Raw genomic sequence first — 21,485 nt, forward strand, 5'->3', positions numbered from 1 at the left:
TTCTATGGGAAATAAGTTTAGTCTTTTTTATGATTTGCTTAGCCACCGGAGGCATGAATAACATTTTTTTTTAAAAACGCTTACATACTTACCTTTTAAAGCTAAAGAAAACATGTGAATTAATCTAGAAAAAAATACTACGCTTTCATAACCAGCAGAGATTTTTTCACTGTCAAAGTTTAATACCGTCACCAACATAGACACACATTTCTGTCCCCTTTTTGAGACTATAGTTCCCAGTGCATTTTATGATTTTTGACATCCTTAAATACAGTGTGCCCTCTGGCTGTTTTAAATATTGGACTAAAACTGCTTTACACTATAAGAGCATCATACAGTCAAACATGGTGATGGTCTGGGGCTGCTTTGCTTCTGCATGATTTTGACGACTTTTCATAGTTGATGGAACTATGAATTCTGCTCTCTATCAGGAAATCCCTAAGGAGAATGTCTGCCCATCAGCTTGTGACTTAAAGCTAGAGCGTAGTTGGGTTATGCAGCAATACAGTCATAGCATCCAAGAAATTCCACCTCTGAATGGCTGAGAAGTAACAAAATGAATGTTTTGGCATGGTCTAATCAAAATCCAAACTAAACCAAGGTTTAATAAATTTTTCACATTGGTGATATAGGTCTTGAATGAAACTTTATCTTCAGTAACTAGAATGATCATTTACAGGTTGCGGGTTGTATTTTCCTGTGCTGTCTTTATTTTAGATTTTCTTTTCTTGATCTAATACATTTTGTCTAAACAAGTCAATTAAAAATAAGGGTTAGCCTGATAAATTGTGAAACATACAATTATAATTCTGATACAGTGCTCCCTCTTGTAAAAAAAAAAAAACCTCCTGCCTGCTAACACTGAGTTACAAGCCCGTTCCACAAGCCAGGTCCAAAAGATGCTTTTCATCTAGAAAAAGAAGCACCATCCTTAATGATTAACACCAGCTCTTGTTTTTTAGATAGCACCTTATACAACATGTTTGATAAACGGTATCTACTGGGACCCTCACACTCCAAGGCTGTTGCGGCGTTTGGATGCACAAAAACTAATGAGACCTTCCAAAACGTTAGCATCAACTATTGAAGGCTGGCCTGTCCTGCCACACAAGTGAGCTTTACCTCGACATAGTTACATTGATACTTAATTAGACTTGTTTTGATTTTGTTAAATGATATTAACAAATGATTATATTTTAGATTTGATCTATTTTACTGGAGAAAATATATTAAATGAATGAACATTTCCAGAAATGATAGAACTATTGAAATAACGCTGGGCCTGACCAGAGTGTCCAGAACTACCACATTGATCACAATTGTCTCATTTTATTGCTTTGCTAACACTGCAAAAATGATATTTTACTAACTAAAGACTTACTAAAATGAACATATTTATGTTATTTTTATGTTAAAGATGTTTGTGAGGAAACAAGCCTCACTACTTAATTTCAGTTACAGTCAGTAAGAAATGCCTAGTTACATGCCCTATTTCTAAGATGTTTTTACTTGCAAATATATTAGTGATAAAGTGAATATAAAGCAATGACAGCTTATCTATGGCTGAATTCAAGTATTTAACTCTTTTCGACTAAAAAGAAAATTAGTTAGGCCAAATCAAAACTCTTAATGGCAACTTGAAAATGTCTGTTGCTTAAAAATGTCTGTTGTTTAATAAGTAACTAAATTCTTGGTTTGCTACCACATTCCAAACTATTTTGGATGAAGATGTTAATTAATTTATTTTTTTTAAGTCAACATGATAATGTTTAACATCTGCCATTTTTGGTACTATCATGGGTCACTGGCATATAAGAAAAACTGATTTACTTCAACAAAAGCAAACCCACTTATTGGTTTTTGAATTGTACAATTGATTTATAAATATATGTATTTATTTTTGTTTATGTAGTTTTTATAATATCACGTATGGAAATATAAGACTATTAAAAATATAGATATTTTTTTATTTTATTTTAATTATATTTTACTTTTTAGGTTCTTGGCAATTTGTGACATTTCTGCAGACCTAGGAGGGTCTATTGAGTTTATGACTGAGTGTACCACCATTGAGAAGCCCTTCTGTATCTATGATGCAAGCCAGCACATAGATCATGACCGGTATTCCAGTGGCACCTTTCAATGCTATTTAAAGTCATTTAAGGAAAAGACTTATACAGTATATGTATAATACACCCAGAAAACATTATTGCTTATTTATTCCTTTTTTTCTGAAGCGTGGAAGGAAATGGTATTCTTATGTGCTCTATTGATAACCTGCCTGCCCAACTTCCCATCGAGGCTACAGAGTATTTTGGCACTCGTTTGTTCCCCTACATCTGGGAAATGGTGAGTTCTAACACACTGGGGTAAGTAAGTATTTAAAGTTTTGTTGGTTTGGTTTTCTTTTGGAGAAGGCTGCATTAGATACAAGTAGGTTTGGTATATGTAATAAACATTTATAAAGATTCTTTTGGTTCTTGAAGAAGTAATAGCTGTGTTCCTCTAAGTTTACATGTCCGGGAACTAATGGTCCGCTCTTTATTCAATTATCTTTATATTCAAGCTTTATTCAGATGCAACCAAACCATTGGATGAAGAGAACTTCTCTCCACAAGTTAGAGATGTACGTACAGTGTCTTACTAAGTATACATTGTGATTGTCGTGATTTTGAACTTGTGGGTCTGATAACAGACATGTAAAACCTGGTTTGTGTTTTTTATTGAAATGGCTTTTTAATTTGTGGTTGGTTGGACAGTAGGACCGTGTTTGTGTTGGATTTCTGGACTGTGCCAATAACATTAAATGTGGACACCCCTTTTAATTATTAATGACACCTAACATTGATGTACAAAATCAATGAACTAAAATAAATGATATGCTTCCTAATTAGTGACAATTGTTTGGGAAGTCCCTTGACTGTGCCCCTATGCACAAATTGATTTCCATTGGTTTACATTGGTTGACATGGAGAAACCTCTAAGTTCTCCTGCACAGAGCCTTGACGTCAACCCCACTGAATCCATTCTAGATAGCCAGGTCTTTTTGTCCCACATCATTGCCTGACCTCATAAATATTTGTTGACTGAATGGGCACAATAGCCCACAGCCACACTCTTGGAAAGCCTTTTCAGTAGAATTAATTCAGATACAAATGTACCATTGTTAAAATCATACAGAAATGTTTTGTTTTCAAATAGATCATTACCTTTGCACATGTACTTCATGTTAAAACTTAAGCTGAGATAAGTAGGCATTTAACTGATTTAATGTTGGATCTCACACAAGGCTGTCATAACATCTAACGGGAAGTTGACTCCAAAGTTTGAGTACATCCAGAAACTCCGAGAGCGAAGGTAAGTAAGACTTGGTCTTGAAGCCGCTTATCATTTTTTTGTTATAATAAGGGCTAGAGCATGTTTAACTTTTAACTGTTTAACTTTTAACTTATTATGCTTAACAAGCTCAATACTTGATGTATTTTCATTAAAAGAAAGGATAGTTAGGTATTTAAAATAGTCTTTAAGACATTTTGTTTAATTGTATAAAAATGTTTGTTTTGAAATGCACTTCATGGATGTTGAATAATGCCATCTGCATAGACTCACAGAGAGGTAAATTCTATAAAACATCTATAGAATAAATCTACTAATTCTCCTACCCTTGTAAAATATAAACTTAATGCTTCTGGCTCATATAGATCAGGCTTTCCAATATGTAGTGGCCTAGCATGAAATTAGATTCAACCACTCTGACAGTAAGAATGAGAGTACTCTGTGAAACAGCTCAAATAACTGTTAAATGTAAAACACAGTCCCCTCCACAATTGTTGGCACCCCTGGTAAAGATGAGTGAAAACGTTTATAATCCAAACTTACCTTAGGTGTTTGTTGCCAAAAACCTCAATTTTTATTTCATTTGACATCAGAACATGGTTTCAGGAAAGTCCTCAGTAGTGTTTAGCAAACTGTAGGCTCTTAATTCTGTGGTTAGGTGACAGGAAAGACTTTTTCCTGGCAAGTCTTCCGAAATAATCTGTTGAAAAGTAGCATTAGCTTTGGAGACTTGGTGACCACAAGATACAAATTTTTTCAGTAACTCTTCAACAGTGCTATTTAGGGATTTATTATCTGCAATGTGTTTGGGGGCAAAACAAACCTAAAAAAATCCTGGAAATTTTCTGAAACTGTGGCAAACCTAAACAGATTTTCATTTAATTTCCAGGAATTTTTTAATTCTTGCTCGGATTGTAGATATGGTCACTTTCACGTGATTATTCTTTTTACAAACCATTCCCTGACTTATAAAGGTCAACACACTTTTCCCTTATTTGATTTCCCAGTGTGGGATTAAGCTAAGGTTTCTTATAGCCCATTTTACTCATCTGTACCAGGGGTACCAAAATTATTAGGGAACTGCATTTGTCAGTCTCCCAAATAGTAAATTACAATAGTAAACTGTATGTTAATTTAGCACACCACTAGTGCTGGAGCTACTATTTTGTGTACACTTGTGGGAACATCAGGAATTCTTGATGCTCTGGTCTTCTACTCCAGTGTCATTTGCCATACAAGAGTTTGCATGGAAAGAAACTCAGTAACACAGACACTCAGAGTAAGCTTCCAGTTTATTACAGGGAGGATTGAGTTTATATAACATAACATATGTACATGAGAATGTGAGTTTATGTGCAAACAAAAGTTGCCAGGACCAAAAAGAGTTATTTACAAGCAGAACCAAGTTAATGTTTATAGGTGTTGGAATTGTTTAACAGGTTCGGTGGTTAACTATTACTTAAATGAGTGCCTCTGTTGTAACACAAAGGTCAGGTAAGGAGGACAAGTTACCAAAAGTTTGATATTTTACTGATATTAAAGCTTGATATTTTACCTATCAATCTATTAATTGTTATTAGGTATGATGATATTTGGGACAGAGCCATTTTACTAGCTCTTAGGAGTGCCCTTTGTCTGCTGTCTGTGTGATTCATCGTGATGCTTTAAGGCATTTAAGGAAATGCAGTGAAAATATTATAGCCAAATATGTCATGTGAAAGTACAGCATGTCCTTTGTTAATTTGAACATTTGGACCATGAAATGGTGAAGAGGTTTTGTCTAGAGAGAATTTTGTTAGGCTTCAGGGACAGGCTGAAGTCCTTGAAAATGTGTTTTTCCTGTGTGGTGTGCCTTTGGTAAGGGAGATAGCAAGCCAGCATGTTTATGTAAATTCTTATGTTTAACAACAATGTGGTATTATAAAAAATACAGAAAACATTAAAATGTTTAGCATGTTACTTGTAACTAATTACTAGGTCCTTTTTAAATAAATCTCAAGTCCTCTTCACAGTTATTGACACCCCTGATCAAAATAAAAAATAAAAAAAACCAAAAAGGTTATAAAAAAACTCACCTTTTGCTGTAATGGTTTAATGTCACTCTAAAAAAATGAGAAAAAGTTATTCAGGGAAAAAAAATATAATGATTTTTAAACCAAACCGTATTTCTCACAGTTATTGGTGCCCTTAGAAATTCTTAGAAAGGGAGTGAAACATGTTTAAATGTTATATTTAAATTGTATTTATTTTTTCACTGTGTATGTATTGTTGTGGGAATTCAAAATAACCCTTAAAGATTGACACAGTATGTATGTATACATTTGTGTTTAGATATGTAAAAGTGTGTTTACATATATAAAAGTGTGTATACATATATAAAAGTCTACTTTATATAGAAATGACAGTGAAATTCAAAGAACAATTTAAAGAAGAAATGGCCATAAAAATAGCTTGTCTGAAAATGCATATATCTACAGTCAAGGCAATAATTTAAACATTCCAGTCAAGTGGAACTGTGGCAAACTTGACTGATTAAAGATCCAAATTTGTTTTGCTTCTACACACAGTATAAAGGAGGGTACAAGAGGCAAAAAAAATCCCCAAGGATCACTGTTGGACTGTTTGAAAGTTAGAATTTTGGGGTCATCAAGTCGAAACTACTATCTGATGCCACCTCCATGCAAACATTTTATGGAAATTTTTTCTGTCATCATCCTTTTCGGCTACAGATTGCTAAACACTAATTGGACTTTAACTGGAACAATGTTCTATGGTCAGATGAAACAAAGTTGAGCTCTTTCCCCTCATTTCTTCAGTGAAACTGAGCTAATTCACCAATGGGTGAATTTCTTATAACCCCTTTAATAAAAGTTACTATGGGTGCCAATAATTGTGGACTATATTTTAAATTTAATAACATGTCCTTGATTATATGCTAGGTTTTTATGTGTACAAGGTTTGCAAGTATTTATGCAGACACTGGTGAGTTTGACACTGTATGTAGTAAATCATTGGTAGAGAATCTGTCTTATCCAGTTAAGCAAGACATCACCAAAATTTCACAAGCTAAAATAAACTTGTGTTGACATGCAGTCTGTATGTCAGCACATTGGGGTTTACAGTTTTTAAGAGAAATACACTGACTGCAATAAAAAGAAGAATATGTAATTTGTTAATTCTGTTGAATATTTATTTATAATGAATTAGAATGTAGTTATTTATGTAGAAAAGTAGTTTAACTTCATAGTATTTTGTAAATAGAACCACAGAATTTGATCTGTACTTTACTTGAGTTTTAAAATTTTCATCAACTTTTACTCCACTACATTTTCTAAATCAAATGTATACCTTTACTCCATAACATTTGTCGTATGTAAATTCGCTACTCGTTACTTCAAAATAAAATGGCAAGAAATTTGGTAGCTAAATGATGATGGATTTGTGACAGACTGCAGGCAAGCAAGAACTGTGGTTAAACGCATTAATGCGCAAGTGCAAACAAAGATTTTTCTTTATCGGATTAAGTGCCTCTTATGTTTACCCAAAGAAACGGAAATATCAGCATTTAAGAACAGAACTCTCCATCCAACCTCAAGAAACACACTGATGTAAGTTAAGAATGATTAACGAAGCTGCAGCATCATAGTTTTTTTATTATTATAAATATCAGCATTTAAGAACAGAACTCCCCATCCAACCTCAAGAAACACACTGATGTAAGTTAAGAATGATTAACGAAGCTGCAGCATCATAGTTTTTTTATTATTATAAATATCAGCATTTAAGAACAGAACTCCCCATCCAACCTCAAGAAACACACTGATGTAAGTTAAGAATGATTAACGAAGCTGCAGCATCATAGTTTTTTTATTATTATAAATATCAGCATTTAAGAACAGAACTCCCCATCCAACCTCAAGAAACACACTGATGTAAGTTAAGAATGATTAACGAAGCTGCAGCATCATAGTTTTTTTATTATTATTTGCAGTTACTAGCATTAAGATTGTTTAGATACCTAGCTAACATTTTTGATTACATTCAAACCACAGATATAACGTCCAACTAAATTTTGTTAGAATTAATGCAGTACAAAACTCTTGAAGACATGTCCATCATTTTCTAAAACTTACCTGCCAGCAAATATTTAGGTAACTTCTGGATGAGCAGAATGATTGAGCAGACCATTAAAGGGCTAACAGCTTTATACGTTTTGTTAAACTTTCTTCAAAGTTAGTTAGTTTTGCTTCAAATTAATTCCGTCAAAATGCAGCGATTATAGGTTATTGTGATGTATCTATGACTAAAATGTAAAAATCCGAAAAAAAGTTGGGACAGTATTGAAAATACTGGGGAAGTTGAAGCCTAGTGATTAAGGTACTGGACTAGTAATCAGAAGGTTGCTAATTCAAGCCCCACCACTGCCAGGTTGCTGCTGTTGGGCCCTTGAGCAAGGCCCTTAACCCGTAATTGCTTAAACTGTATACTGTCACAATACTGTAAGTCGCTTTGGATAAAGGCATCTGCTAATTGCCGTAAATGTAAAAAATGTAAAATACAAATAAAAAAGATGCAGTGTATCTTACATTTACAATGACTCTTAGTCCAAAAAAAAGGTCACCACCTGGATTTAACTAAGCAAATAGGTAAGAGCCTCCCATTGGATAATTACTGCATGGGTGATTATGTTTCAGCTGGCAACAAGTTATTTAATCCTAACTGATGCAGTGAGTATCTTCTCTTTTGTTAAACAACCATGTCGAAAGACACATCCTGTGGTCATGGAAAAGATGTTAATCTGTTTCTGAAGGGTCAAATTATTGGCATGCATCTAGCAGAGGAAACATCTAAGGAGATTGCTGAAACTACTAAAATCGGGTTAAGAACTGTCCAACGCATTATTAAAAAGTGAAAGGACAGTGGGGAAACATCATCTTCGAGGAAGGAATGTGGTCGGAAAAAAAATCTTGAATGATCGTAATCGGTGATCACTTAAACGTTTGATGAAATCAAATCATAGAAAAACTACAGTAGAACTCAAAGAGTGGTTTAGGGAGCATGAGACATCATTTTCACACATGGATTGACCACCACAGAGTCCAGACCTGAACCCCATTGAGAATCTTTGGGATGTGCTGGAGAAGACTTTGTGCAGTGGTCCAAATCTCATCATCAATACAAGATCTTGGGGAAAAATTTATGCAACTCTGGACAGAAATAAATGTTGTGACATTGCAGAAGCTTGTGGAAACGACGCCACAGCGAATGTGTGCCGTAATCAAAGCTACAGGCAGTCCAACGAAATATTACAGTGTGTGACCTTTTTTTTGGCCAGGCAGTGTATATGCATTTCAGGCCTACAACATATTCCAAAATATTTAGGGCGGGAGGGGAAATGGGGTGATTTTAAACAGGTGATTGTAATGATGATTTGGCACAAATAATGTTTAGAGGGAGGGAAGAAAATATATTTTGTTCTATAAATTCTTATATTGTAAAGACCTCGTTTTTCTGTAGGTGTGAGGTAGGCTCCATTGTTAAGGTGGTTTAGAGGTTTAAAAGAACAATCTTCATATTTTTCTAAATTCTGAAATGCCGTTTTTATCAACAGCATTTACTTGTACTACTACTTTTAATACTTAAGTACATTTAATATTAGAAAATTACTTTCAATACTTAAGTACATTAAACATATAATATTAACAATATTATTAAACAATATTTTAAGAGGTGACTAACTTCTATCAAAGTGAATTTCTGGTAAGATACTTCTATTTGTATGACTTTTAGGTACTTTACCCACCACTGGTGAACTGTGAATGTTACTGCAAGAGGAATGTAAACAAACTGGTCTGGCTGTGTATAATTTATTTTTTTAATTTATTTGATAATTTATTTATTTTGACCAAACATTTTTTTTTCATTTCACCAGCCAAAACCTTTTCTTTACCATTTTACCACTGTTATTATATTGAAAAGTTTACTAAGAATTTGTTAATCAATTTTAGATTATAAGCACCATAATTAAAATCAGCTGTGGCTCATATGTCTCCACAGCTAATACATTAACCTCAGCCATGTGTGTTTTGTTCAGGCACAGTGAGGTCATCGTGTGCTTTTTGTACCTTTATCACTGCCTTAACCCCTTGCATGGCTAGAGAACTTCAGGAGCATTCTGACACTGGTAGACCATCTCGTTCTCTCTCACCACCACCACCATCGATGTTTCTCAAATCTTCTCTTAATGTTTGATTCTGGCATGCAAACTGCTTGTGTTGATAAAGCCATCAAAAGTCTAATTCTCATGTTAATTCCTGACAGATAATTAAGATTGATTTCAATAATTAGTCTAAAATAATACAGAATTGTTTTGTTTTTGTATTGCTTCTCTTTAAATCTTGTTTTTCTTTCTAAGATCACTTTTGCACTTACTAAATAGCAGTCGAATTGCCTCTCTGTGCTTCTGTTTGTAGAGTAGTAGTAGTGTTTTCCTTTATCTGACATTGTCATTGTTTCATGTCATTGTTTTTATACAGTAGATATGATGCAGTATAGTTGACTTCTGTAGAGAAACAGTAGTCTTTGTAAATTAAATTGCATTTGTTTGGCAACTACCAGACATTTTAATATTTTAAAGCAGATATTAATTTATTTGTTCTGTTTTAAGTTCCAGGGAACAGTTTAAAAACCCAAACTAAAGTAAATTAAAATTTAAATAAATAAGCTACATGACCAAAAGTATGTGAACAGATTTGATTATTGAGTCCAAGTACAGTTAAGGTTAAAAGTTTATATAAACTTATAAAGGACATGTATGTTCTGGCAGTCTTAGAATTTCAGTTATTTCTGCAACTGTTTTTATGTGACTGAATTATTGGAAGATATTAAATTTGTAAGGAAATAGTAATGGATATATCCTCACTGGGACCTTTAAACTATACCTTGAGAAAGTGATTACAGCTTCTTGATATATTTCTGCTATTGGTATCATTTAAGAATTAATTATGCTTCATTCATGATTTAGCAGCCTTTATGCCAGTGTACTGGAGATCTCTAAAAACAAAGTAGTGTTTTCTATATGATTAACTGTCTTTCTCAGTTTGTGATGTATGTGATTTTCTTGCTCTTTTTGAAAATCAGTAGATTTGTGTGTGTGTGTGTGTGTGTGTGTGTGTGTGTACACACGCACGCACGTATGTGCAACAGTAATGACTGTACCATCTGGCTCACAGGGAATCAGAACAGATTTTGAAGAAAGGAGGAATGAAACGTGTCTTGCTTCTAGGGTCTGGCTATGTGTCTGGGCCAGTCATTGAGTATCTCACCAGGGATCCTGGCACTCAAGTCACAGTGGGTAAGTGCCATCGACCAAGGTTCAGAAATCCCACCAAGCTCATTTGAGCAGCAGTCTTCTAACATATTTAATTTTGAGTACCATTGGAACTTTGTGAACTCTTCAGTATATATTAAATTTCTACATTAATTACTAAATTAATTTGTGGGACAGCATCTAGTGTAGCTGGTACAGTGGCTAATGCACAGAAAGGGTCTGAGAGATCTTGGTTGTCACTAAATGCAATCCTTCCTCCCCAAACATGTAAAGAGGAAATGGTTACTCTGAATTGCCCCCGGGTGTTAGTGATCAATTATTGTATAGTGCAGGGTACAACACCTTCAAATCTAATGGCAGCTTTTATAGAAGATGTTAACCCAGAGGTTCACATAACTTTTAAAACTTTAAATGTTTAAGAAAATTGTGATTGGTTATGACTTAGATTAAGAATTTCCAACCAGAAGTTTGTAAAGGCCTAGAGGGTTTGTGTTGTTTTTAAATCATTGAATAGATTATATTATTTGATAATCATTGTCAGCATGTTAAGAATGTAGTTTCCTAAATTATTTTCCATTGTCAAAAACATTAAAAAAACAGCTAGACAGATATCTTAAAATAGCTTAGTTATTAAATAAATAAAAAGTTATTAAATAATCTTGTAGAAATAAGATACAAAAATTGTAATGTAATTTGCTTACTGAAGTAAAAATGTTGAAATGCTGTGCCATTCATAGCAATCGATTCACTTAGTTAGCCTCAAATCTCAAGGGGTACTTAAGGCAGATGCTTATGGTTTAAGTGGATTCGTTGATAAAAAAAAAACAAGTTTAACATCCTTGACTTACATGATGACTTAGAAATAAACTGAAACAGGCAATCACAGGCTTAACACACAAATGTACAGGGGTTGGACAAAATAACTGAAACACCTGGTTTTAGACCACAATAATTTATTAGTATGGTGTAGGGCCTCCTTTTGCGGCCAATACAGCGTCAATTCGTCTTGGAAATGACATATACAAGTCCTGCACAGTGGTCAGAGGGATTTTAAGCCATTCTTCTTGCAGGATAGTGGCCAGGTCACTACGTGATGCTGGTGGAGGAAAACGTTTCCTGACTCGCTTCTCCAAAACACCCCAAAGTGGCTCAATAATATTTAGATCTGGTGACTGTGCAGGCCATGGGAGATGTTCAACTTCACTTTCATGTTCATCAAACCAATCTTTCACCAGTCTTGCTGTGTGTATTGGTGCATTGTCATCCTGATACACGGCACCGCCATTGGATGCACATGGTCCTCCAGAATGGTTCGGTAGTCCTTGGCAGTGACGCGCCCATCTAGCACAAGTATTGGGCCAAGGGAATGCCATGATATGGCAGCCCAAACCATCACTGATCCACCCCCATGCTTCACTCTGGGCATGCAACAGTCTGGGTGGTACGCTTCTTTGGGGCTTCTCCACACCGTAACTCTCCCGGATGTGGGGAAAACAGTAAAGGTGGACTCATCAGAGAACAATACATGTTTCACATTGTCCACAGCACAAGATTTGCGCTCCTTGCACCATTGAAACCGACGTTTGGCATTGGCACGAGTGACCAAAGGTTTGGCTATAGCAGCCCGGCCGTGTATATTGACCCTGTGGAGCTCCCGACGGACAGTTCTGGTGGAAACAGGAGAGTTGAGGTGCACATTTAATTCTGCCGTGATTTGGGCAGCCGTGGTTTTATGTTTTTTGGATACAATCCGGGTTAGCACCCGAACATCCCTTTCAGACAGCTTCCTCTTGCGTCCACAGTTAATCCTGTTGGATGTGGTTTGTCCTTCTTGGTGGTATGCTGACATTACCCTGGATACCGTGGCTCTTGATACATCACAAAGACTTGCTGTCTTGGTCACAGATGCACCAGCAAGACGTGCACCAACAATTTGTCCTCTTTTGAACTCTGGTATGTCACCCATAATGTTGTGTGCATTGCAATATTTTGAGCAAAACTGTGCTCTTACCCTGCTAATTGAACCTTCACACTCTGCTCTTACTGGTGCAATGTGCAATTAATGAAGATTGGCCACCAGACTGGTCCAATTTAGCCATGAAACCTACCACACTAAAATGACAGGTGTTTCAGTTATTTTGTCCAACCCCTGTATGTACTTGAGTGTACTTACAGTATATGTCTTATGGAATTGTTTTTAGCATCAGTGCTTCTGAACCAGGCTGAGGAATTGGCTGCCAAATACCCAAACACCATACCAGTGATGCTTGATGTGACCAGCCAAGAGGGCCACCTTGAGTCACTGATCAAGGACCATGATCTAGTCATCAGGTATGGACTTACTCAACTCAGATTCCACAATTATTTTCCTCAAACATACAATTAATTGTGTAAAATTTCAGAGATTAAATATTTTTTTCTTTCTTTTTGTAGCATGCTTCCATATAACTATCATCCTTTGGTGGCTAAATATTGCATTAGTAAGAAGGTAAACCTGGTAACAGCCAGCTACCTGTCACCAGCCATGAAAGAGCTTCAGAAAAGGTTATTTCCAAGTTATTATTTGGTTTGATTGTGGGTTGGCTTGTTTAGACAATATGTTGACAGTTCTTTATCATGACTGTGTTTTTTCCCAGTGCTGAGGAGGCTGGCATCACAATTGTCAATGAGATGGGCCTGGACCCTGGCATTGATCACATGTTGGCCATGGAGTGCATCGACCAGGCCAAGGCAGACGGTTGCACTGTAGGTATTGTGTGTTTGTGTTTGCTTGTCATGTGTGTTTACGGATATGTGTGATGGTGTGACTTATCACCATTGATAGAGTCATTAGCATCCATGAGAGACATCTGACTTGGCTCAGTATGTTGACACTTGCCTAGCATGTTGATTTTGCTCATACTTGGTAGTCTGATAAGAAAGCTTTATGACCTTTTCTTTCTAATGCTGTTTGTTCTGTTTGTTTGTTCATTTTTGTTCATTTTCTAAAAATGCTGTTTTTTCTTTATGCTCACACATGCAGGTGGAGTCATACAGCTCTTTCTGTGGAGGTCTTCCTGCACCAGAGTATTCTGATAATCCACTGCGCTACAAATTTAGCTGGAGTCCATATGGAGTGCTGCTCAATACTGTCAGTCCTGCCATCTATCGCAAAGACAATCAGGTAATGAGCACACAAACTACATTTTCTGTGAAGACACTTAGGTTCTGATTTCCTGATTTCTCAAACAAAATACATGTGTGTGTTATCGAATAATTTGTGTGTGGATAAGGGGGGTTTAAATGTGGTGTAATTTACAATGTACAAAAAGTGGAGTAAATAATGCATTAATTATGTTTGTCAGTGCTAATTTTACTTGGTAGATGGCTATGGACTTTTTTACATTCACTTTTAAAGGGCTTTTACATGTTTGGCATGGTGACAACAAATGTGGTGCCCCACTTTTTTGGGGTCCTGGACATCTGGGTTAAATAAGAACCTTAGTCTGTTGTGTCACTGCTGTCTTAACATTCTCTTCACAAAATGTTCTCAATTTATTTCAGGTGATCAGTATTCCACCTGGTGGCTCTCTAATGGAAGCCACAGTGCCCATGGACTTTCTGCCTGGTTTGAACTTGGAGGGCTTTCCCAATCGAGATAGCACCAAATATGCTGAGCCCTATGGCATTGAGTCAGCACACACTCTGATCAGAGGCACTCTTCGCTACAAGGTATCTCACTTTCTTGATATGGCTGCCTGTAGACTTCAGACCCAGTAGTAAAATTTAAAAAATAGGTAGATCTAGTCCACCCAGCTCTTTGGGTTTCTGCAGAAGGGCTTTTTTTATTCTGACAGTTCTCCCATTTCAAATAAATGTTGGGAACTTGGTAAACACTGAAACAGATACATGAATTTCAGGCAGAATGTTTATGTTTTGTGTTGATTCTGGCACTTAAATGTAGCGGTGCATATTTCCATCGTTTAAACTCCATCTGCACATAAGTCCAATATAGTTCAGGTCAAATAGGTTTTTAAATTTTACCACAACAGCTATTCCAAGATGTGAAACTACATGTAGTCACTTTGAATGCAAAATTTAAGGTATGATTGTAAGTTCAAAGGCACTTTTTTGCTTTAAGCAAGATTTGATTTATAACCTGAGATTTGGCCAAACGAAAGTAATGAGAGAGCTGCAGGAATTAAGTTTAAAAATATGAAGTAATAAATCATCTGCGTAGAAGGATACTTTGTGTTCTATGCTGTGTCTAGTAATTCTGGCAATCTGGGGGTTAAGTCAGAGTACAATGGCTAAAGGTTAGATACTTATGGCAAAGACAAGGGGACAAAGGGGACCAGGGGGCAATCCTGACTGGTGGAGGGGAAAACATGGGGAACTTTGTTATTAGTCTTCACAGAAGCTACTAGAGACTAGAGAAAAATAGAGTAATTTCACCCTTAAAATAAAGTTTTTGCCAAATCCAGATGTAGAACAAGTATAGCCATTCCACCCAGTCAAAGGCCTTTTCGGCATGTAAGTAGAATCTGATAAAGATGATAAAGTTGTCTTTTTCAGGATTAATGAGATGTTAATAATAGGAGAAGTTTACCTGTACTGAAAGATTCATTGAACATGTCTGAGTGTGTATTCATGCCATGCCCCCAGTGTTTGAGATGTTTAGGACCTTGGCCAGATTTAAGCAATTGGGGAAAAATAATTAATTAATAAATGACAATTATTTGATCATATCTGACTTGTTAAAAATATGTAGTCCCGCAAAAGCACACTGTTTTAGTCTGTGGTAGAATAAAGTCTAATAGTGAGTTCTGGACATTGTGAGTGTAGTCACAGCAGATTCCCATCATATCCAACATGAACAGCATTGTTGGCATAACAGCCTCAAACTTGCAGTAAAAAGGTTCACGTCAGAACCACCTTGGGGTAAAAAACAGAAGATGCAGTTAAAATGTAATTAAACAAAACAAATGTAATTTAACTTAAAAAAAGATATGCAAATTGTCTTACTGATTCTGGGCTTTGGTACTTTCAAGTCAAAGTACTTTGAAAAGCCATATCTGTAACCCTGCAGTTTCCCTAAAGCATAATCCACAATTTTAAGGTAATAATGCTACTTAATAAACCATGACATGGTTTGACTGTTGTGGAAAAAATCCAATTGCCTAGACAATGCTAATTTACAATACTATCATCAACATTACTCTCTTATATTTTTGTGTACTGTATACATCTACAGCTACTGGTGTGACAGGGTTAAAAAATAGACTTAATAAACCTTCTTGGAAGTGAACTTTATAGACATATGGATTTGATATGAATAATAACAGTCTGATATGAATAATAACATAACAGTATGTAAACCTTTAGTATTGTTCTGCGTGTGCTTTCTTTCTACAGGGCTTTTCCAGAGCAATGAGCAGTTTTGTAAAACTTGGCCTGATCAACACAGACCCATGCCCTATGCTGGACTGCACAGCCAACCCTGTCTCCTGGGTATACACTTTATTTCCTAAACATACTTTTTTGAGTTTTTGCTCTCAAGGTTCTGATAACATTTGTCTAGAAATACAGACATTAATAATACTTGATCATAATACATGGGCTTAAGCAAAGATGTTCTCACCACTCAAACAATTTAAAAATTACAGATTAAAAGGCCAACTATTAAAGGTAATGTTGTGCTGCAATGTGGACATTACAGAGAATTCATAAAGTTTTTAGACCCCTTGACCTTTTTACAGATGTTATTGTGTTATACGATTTGATTTTAAATGGATAGAATTGCCATTTACCCATCAATCTATGTTTAATCACAAAGTGATAGGAGAAGTTTGGAAAGGCTCAAATCTAGGTCTATAGAAGTCCCATTCGCAACCCGCAACACAGAAAGTGGATAGAAAAGGGATACATCGGCCATCCACTATAAACAAGCCATTGTAAATAGAACAGACAGGCAACTGTCAAGCCTGCTGAAAACTCAGGTGGAACCCCTACCACTTACCAATGGATTTATGGGCGTATCCAGCTCCAGGAAAAGGGAGGTCACACCACCTCTGGGGAAATCTGCTCCAACATGGCGGTTTCCTCATGAGGCCCAACCGACCATGACACTGGGGCAAGTTCCAAGAAAACAAAAGAATGCTGACAAACCAGACCGAATCAAGTAGTCTGGCACTATGACCTCGGAGGAATGCAAGTGTGCTAATAAAGGAGGTGGCGAGGAAGACTGAGAGAAGCTGTGATGTATAGGAAACCTTCCACCTGAAGTGACTTCATGCTTATGAGGCGCAGGTGACTGTCAGTAAAGAGAGTCAACATGCATTTTACAAAATGTTCTATTTTGTGAAGACTTGAGGTACCATCAAAACAATGTTTTTGTATTTCTTTGTTATAAAAGGGTATGTAAAGACAAGCTTTATTGACTAAATGAACCTTAACCCACATACTTTTGGTGATTTTTGCTATTATAACTTGAGTTAAACACTAGACACAAGCTCTCAGCAGTTATTACATTTAACAAAATGTAAAATATTAAATGTCTTTTTTTTTTTTTGTATTTGACCACAGCTAAGCAGCTATTAATAATAATGTACCATTATCTTGCCCACAGAAAGAGCTCCTGTGTAAGCAGAGTGGCTTGTCCTCTGACATTAGCAATGACTCGTTTGAGGAAGCTGTGTTTAATCACATTGGGAGAGATGACTTCAGGATGCAGACTCTAAAATGGTGCGTTAACAACACTAAATCGCAACAGTGTGTGGTAACAAACTGATGAGCGTATTATAACATGAGCAGACATGTTTGGTCTTGGTATTCTCTTTTTAGGTTTGGAATGCTGAGTGAGGAGCCTGTGCCTTATGCTGACACTATCCTAGCAGCACTCGCTAAACACCTTGAGGCCAAGCTCTTTTTCGGTGAGCTATAAATGTTAACTCACCTTCTTAACATGATTTTCTCTGTTTACAGTTTAGTTATCCATTCATAATGTTGTTGTTTTTTTTGGTAATCAGGTAAGGAAGAGCGAGACCTGATCATCATGAGAAATGATGTTGGTGTCAGGCACCCCACAGGAGAGCTAGAGATGAAGCATATCAGCATGGTGGTATATGGTGATGCAAATGGCTTTTCAGCCATGGCCAAAACAGTGGGCTACCCAGCTGCTATTGGTGCTCAAATGGTCCTTGATGGTGAGTGTACACATGCAGTCTACACCACAGACTGTATTTGTTTAAAAAAATACTTCAATTCTGTTTAATACTGTGGAATACATACAAACTGAATTCTTAATGAATTCTTTCAGCATTAAAATAAATGAAAATGGACAGTTTCATACATGCCTACCATACATGTACAGTTTAAAGTCTGAAGAAGGCTATTACATCTTTTTAAAGTTATTACATTTGCAATGGACTTTGGATTACTACCATAAAGAAGTGAAGAAAATACAAAAGTACAGCCACACTGTTTGTCAGGCTGCCCGTAACTTAGTAAATGAACCAGTCAATGAACCTCACTCTGACATCAACCCTCACTCTGACTGAGTTACATCCAGTGGCTGCAATTGTAAGCAATGTTCATGTCAGCATCAACCATAGCCAATGTGGGAGGCATTTTACTTTAATGCAAGCCTCGGAAAAGTAAAAAGATCAGGTTTCCAGTGTTTTTTACTGACCAACAAATAAAAATGTATAATTTGAAGCCTGAACCACACTCAAAAATGTTGGGACAAAGGCATGTTTACCACTTTGTTACATCATCGTTCTTATTACACTTTTTTATCATTTGGGAACTCACGATACTAATTGTTGTAGTTTTACAATTGGAATTTTTGGCCATTCTTGCTTGAAACAAAACCTCAGCTGTTCAACAGTCTGTGGTCAACATTGTCTTATTTTCCTCTGCATGATGTGTCATACGTTTTCAGTAGGAGACAAATCTGGATGACAGGCGAGTGCATGTCAAGTCAAGTGCATGTACTTTGTGTCTATGAAGACACACTGTTTTAGCAAAACAATGCCAGGCTTCATTCTGTGTGAGCTACAACAACCATGAACTTCCCCTGAAATTATACTGCCTAAATGGCAGCATGTATCTCTCATGTATCTAAAATCCCAACATACGCCGTTGTCAATGATATCTTACCGCATATGCAAGTCACCCATGCCATGGGCACTGAAGGAACCCCGTACCATAACAGATGTTAGTTTTTGCTACTTTTATTGATAACAGTCTGGATGCTTCTTTTTGTCTTTGGCCTGTGCCCAGGGAACAGGCTGAGATTTGTTTTGCTTCCTTTAGTATTTTCACAATATTATGTATGGTAGATGGTGGAAGATCTAAATTATTTGCAACTTTGTGTTGAGAGTTGTTCTTTTAGAACGGATTGACAAGTCTCTCATGAACTTTGGCACAAAGTGGTGTTCCTTGACCCATCTTTGTTTTCATTGATTTTGCTGGATCCTCCTTCTATACCCAATCATGATGCCCTCACCTTTTAACCTGCTGACAGCTGCATACTTAAGTTACCTGTATATAAGTATATATGGTCTTGCATTTTCAGGTGAGCTGAACACTAAAGGACTTGTGGTGCCAATGACGAAAAACTTCTACAGTCCTGTTCTGAAGAGGCTGCAGCAGGAAGGTCTGCAGTTTACCACCAAAAGCACAGTATTAGAATAGCATGTTTTGTATACCATACACAGGTGTACAGAATGTAAAGAATGAAACTGTAAATCAAGAACCATAATTATTTTCCAAATTATTTTCTTAGAGAATAGTTTTTAACTTTTGTGTTATTAGCTATTGAATTAATTTAAGTATTTGGGAGTGGTGTGGTCTACACCAGCCCAATGATGCAACGGTTAATTTAGTGAATTCTGCCGAGATGTATTTTTACTAAATTACATGAACATAAATCTGTAAGAGTCATGTAATGCTTTGTGTTAAGAAAACATATTTACACTGGATGTAAAGATGACTGTAATGACTTCAAAGTTCACCGGAATCTTTTAAATTATATTTTGCAATGTGTGTATTGTTTGTGGAACACATTTGAAATTTTTACCAGTACATTTTATGTAATCAAATCTCCTAACTAGGACTGTTGTTGCCTAATGATTATCTGCTACTTTATTGGTTGTCTGGATGTTAGCACAACATTTTAATGAAGCTTGTCAGGGGTGGTATGGCAAAAAAAACATGATAACAGGTGCATCACTTACACCTATAATTATAGAAAGCACACTTCATTGCCCAAGATAATGAGTTTACTATACGTTCAGTAGGCTTGTCTAAGACAGCTGATGTGATTAAAACAGTAACAAAGCACATTGAGCATTAGAAAAAATTAGGGCCATACTAAACCAGCAAGAAATACTGACATTAATATAACATTGTCTACACCCCAACATGGACTGTAGTACACACAGACCCTCTCACATTTATTCATTCATTCATTGTCTGTTTTACCACCGCTTTATTTTATTTAGGGTCACGGTGGGTACTGTTATTGTACAGAAGTACAATGCTTTTTCTAATGTTTTGCAAATTTGATTAGAGTCTCTATTAATTTAAGTTGATTAAATCAAATAAACTGTGAGATTTTGACTGACCAACTTTAATGTATTTTGTAAAAAATAAAAAAAGGATTACTTTATGCCTGAACCACACTCAGAAATGTTGGGACAGAGGCATGTTTACCACTTTGTTACATCATTCCTGTTACACTTTCGTGGGTATACAATCACTGACTGTAACCTGTAGATCTGTTGGTGTTCTATGCTTCTTGTTACCCCATTACACAATTTTTCACCATTCTCAGACTTCAGTGCTGGGAGGAGAATAGTGCTACTAGCCAAAAATATAAAGCCAGCATCATCCTGTAATCAGAACGTGTCCAATAATTGTGGATGAAAAAGTAAATCGTAAATTGTCTCTTAACTGTACAACTGCAGTGTGTGCTAAGAGTGCATGTATTTTTGTTTGTTTGGATAGTTGGTTAATAAAGATAAATTAATTAAACTGAAAACACTAATATGCACTGGTAGGCCAAAAGTTCAGGACCTGTGCCAAAAATGTGCATGGCCATGCCTATTTTGTAAATGGCAGTTGTGTATAAAGTTTGGCTAATGGTAGTTACTAATAGTATATGTGTTGAAGGCAGCAGATATGGGCAGCATACCATAAAGTGGCTTTGATAAGGGTCAAATCATCATGGCCAGACAACTGGGTTGAAGGAGCTCAGAAACATCAAGGCCAGCTGTAGTCCGTACCCACTGACAGTGGTCCAAAAAGGGACAAGCCACATACCGCTGACAGGTTGTTAAGTTGTTAGGACTCATTATTACCAGAGATAATGAAGACTGTAGTGTCTGATATAGACTGACCAAAGAGCTACTATGGTAGATAATTGTAATCCTGGTAATAAGGTGACTGCTTTGTAGTTCCAGAACACTTAAAGTGCCCATGCTAACTCCTGTCCACCATTGAAAGCACCTACAATAGGAATGCAGACATCAAAACTTCTACTGGAGCAATGAAAGTAGGCTGCTGGTTTAATGAATTCTGTTTTCATGTGGCTGGTGCATCATTTACCCATGGAAGAAATGGCATCAGGATTTAGTGTAGGATGATCCACTCCTCAAGATACTGAAGCTGAAGGACCTGCTGGTAATGTCAGATACCACATGACTCATGACGTCTATTTATTGGTGGGTCGGAGCTTTTTAAAAGTGTATTAAAAAGGCGGTCCTAAAGTATGCCACACTTGCTTTACACTGTCAAGCGATGCTAGTCAGCCTTATCAGAATTACAGCAGCAAGTT

At 36.3% G+C, this 21,485-nt stretch overlaps 1 protein-coding gene across 3 annotated transcripts in view; it reads left to right on the forward strand.

Moving 5' to 3' along the window:
• Nucleotides 1-20,277, forward strand: part of aass (aminoadipate-semialdehyde synthase) — a 30,292-nt gene extending 10,015 nt beyond the window's left edge. For all 3 annotated transcript variants that reach the window (XM_062992365.1, XM_062992372.1, XM_062992356.1), the window contains 16 exons: nt 963-1,111; nt 1,999-2,121; nt 2,238-2,349; nt 2,567-2,626; nt 3,290-3,357; nt 10,569-10,690; nt 12,868-12,997; nt 13,100-13,210; nt 13,303-13,411; nt 13,689-13,829; nt 14,210-14,377; nt 16,061-16,156; nt 17,274-17,389; nt 17,489-17,577; nt 17,674-17,850; nt 19,224-20,277. In XM_062992365.1, coding sequence (XP_062848435.1) covers nt 963-1,111; nt 1,999-2,121; nt 2,238-2,349; nt 2,567-2,626; nt 3,290-3,357; nt 10,569-10,690; nt 12,868-12,997; nt 13,100-13,210; nt 13,303-13,411; nt 13,689-13,829; nt 14,210-14,377; nt 16,061-16,156; nt 17,274-17,389; nt 17,489-17,577; nt 17,674-17,850; nt 19,224-19,342 — 1,890 coding nt within the window. In that variant the 3' untranslated portion in view covers nt 19,343-20,277. The remainder of the gene's footprint in view (nt 1-962; nt 1,112-1,998; nt 2,122-2,237; nt 2,350-2,566; nt 2,627-3,289; nt 3,358-10,568; nt 10,691-12,867; nt 12,998-13,099; nt 13,211-13,302; nt 13,412-13,688; nt 13,830-14,209; nt 14,378-16,060; nt 16,157-17,273; nt 17,390-17,488; nt 17,578-17,673; nt 17,851-19,223) is intronic.
• Nucleotides 20,278-21,485: the final 1,208 nt, after the last annotated feature.

The sequence above is a fragment of the Trichomycterus rosablanca genome, chromosome 1 (assembly GCF_030014385.1).
Source record: "Trichomycterus rosablanca isolate fTriRos1 chromosome 1, fTriRos1.hap1, whole genome shotgun sequence".
Lineage (NCBI taxonomy): Eukaryota > Metazoa > Chordata > Actinopteri > Siluriformes > Trichomycteridae > Trichomycterus > Trichomycterus rosablanca.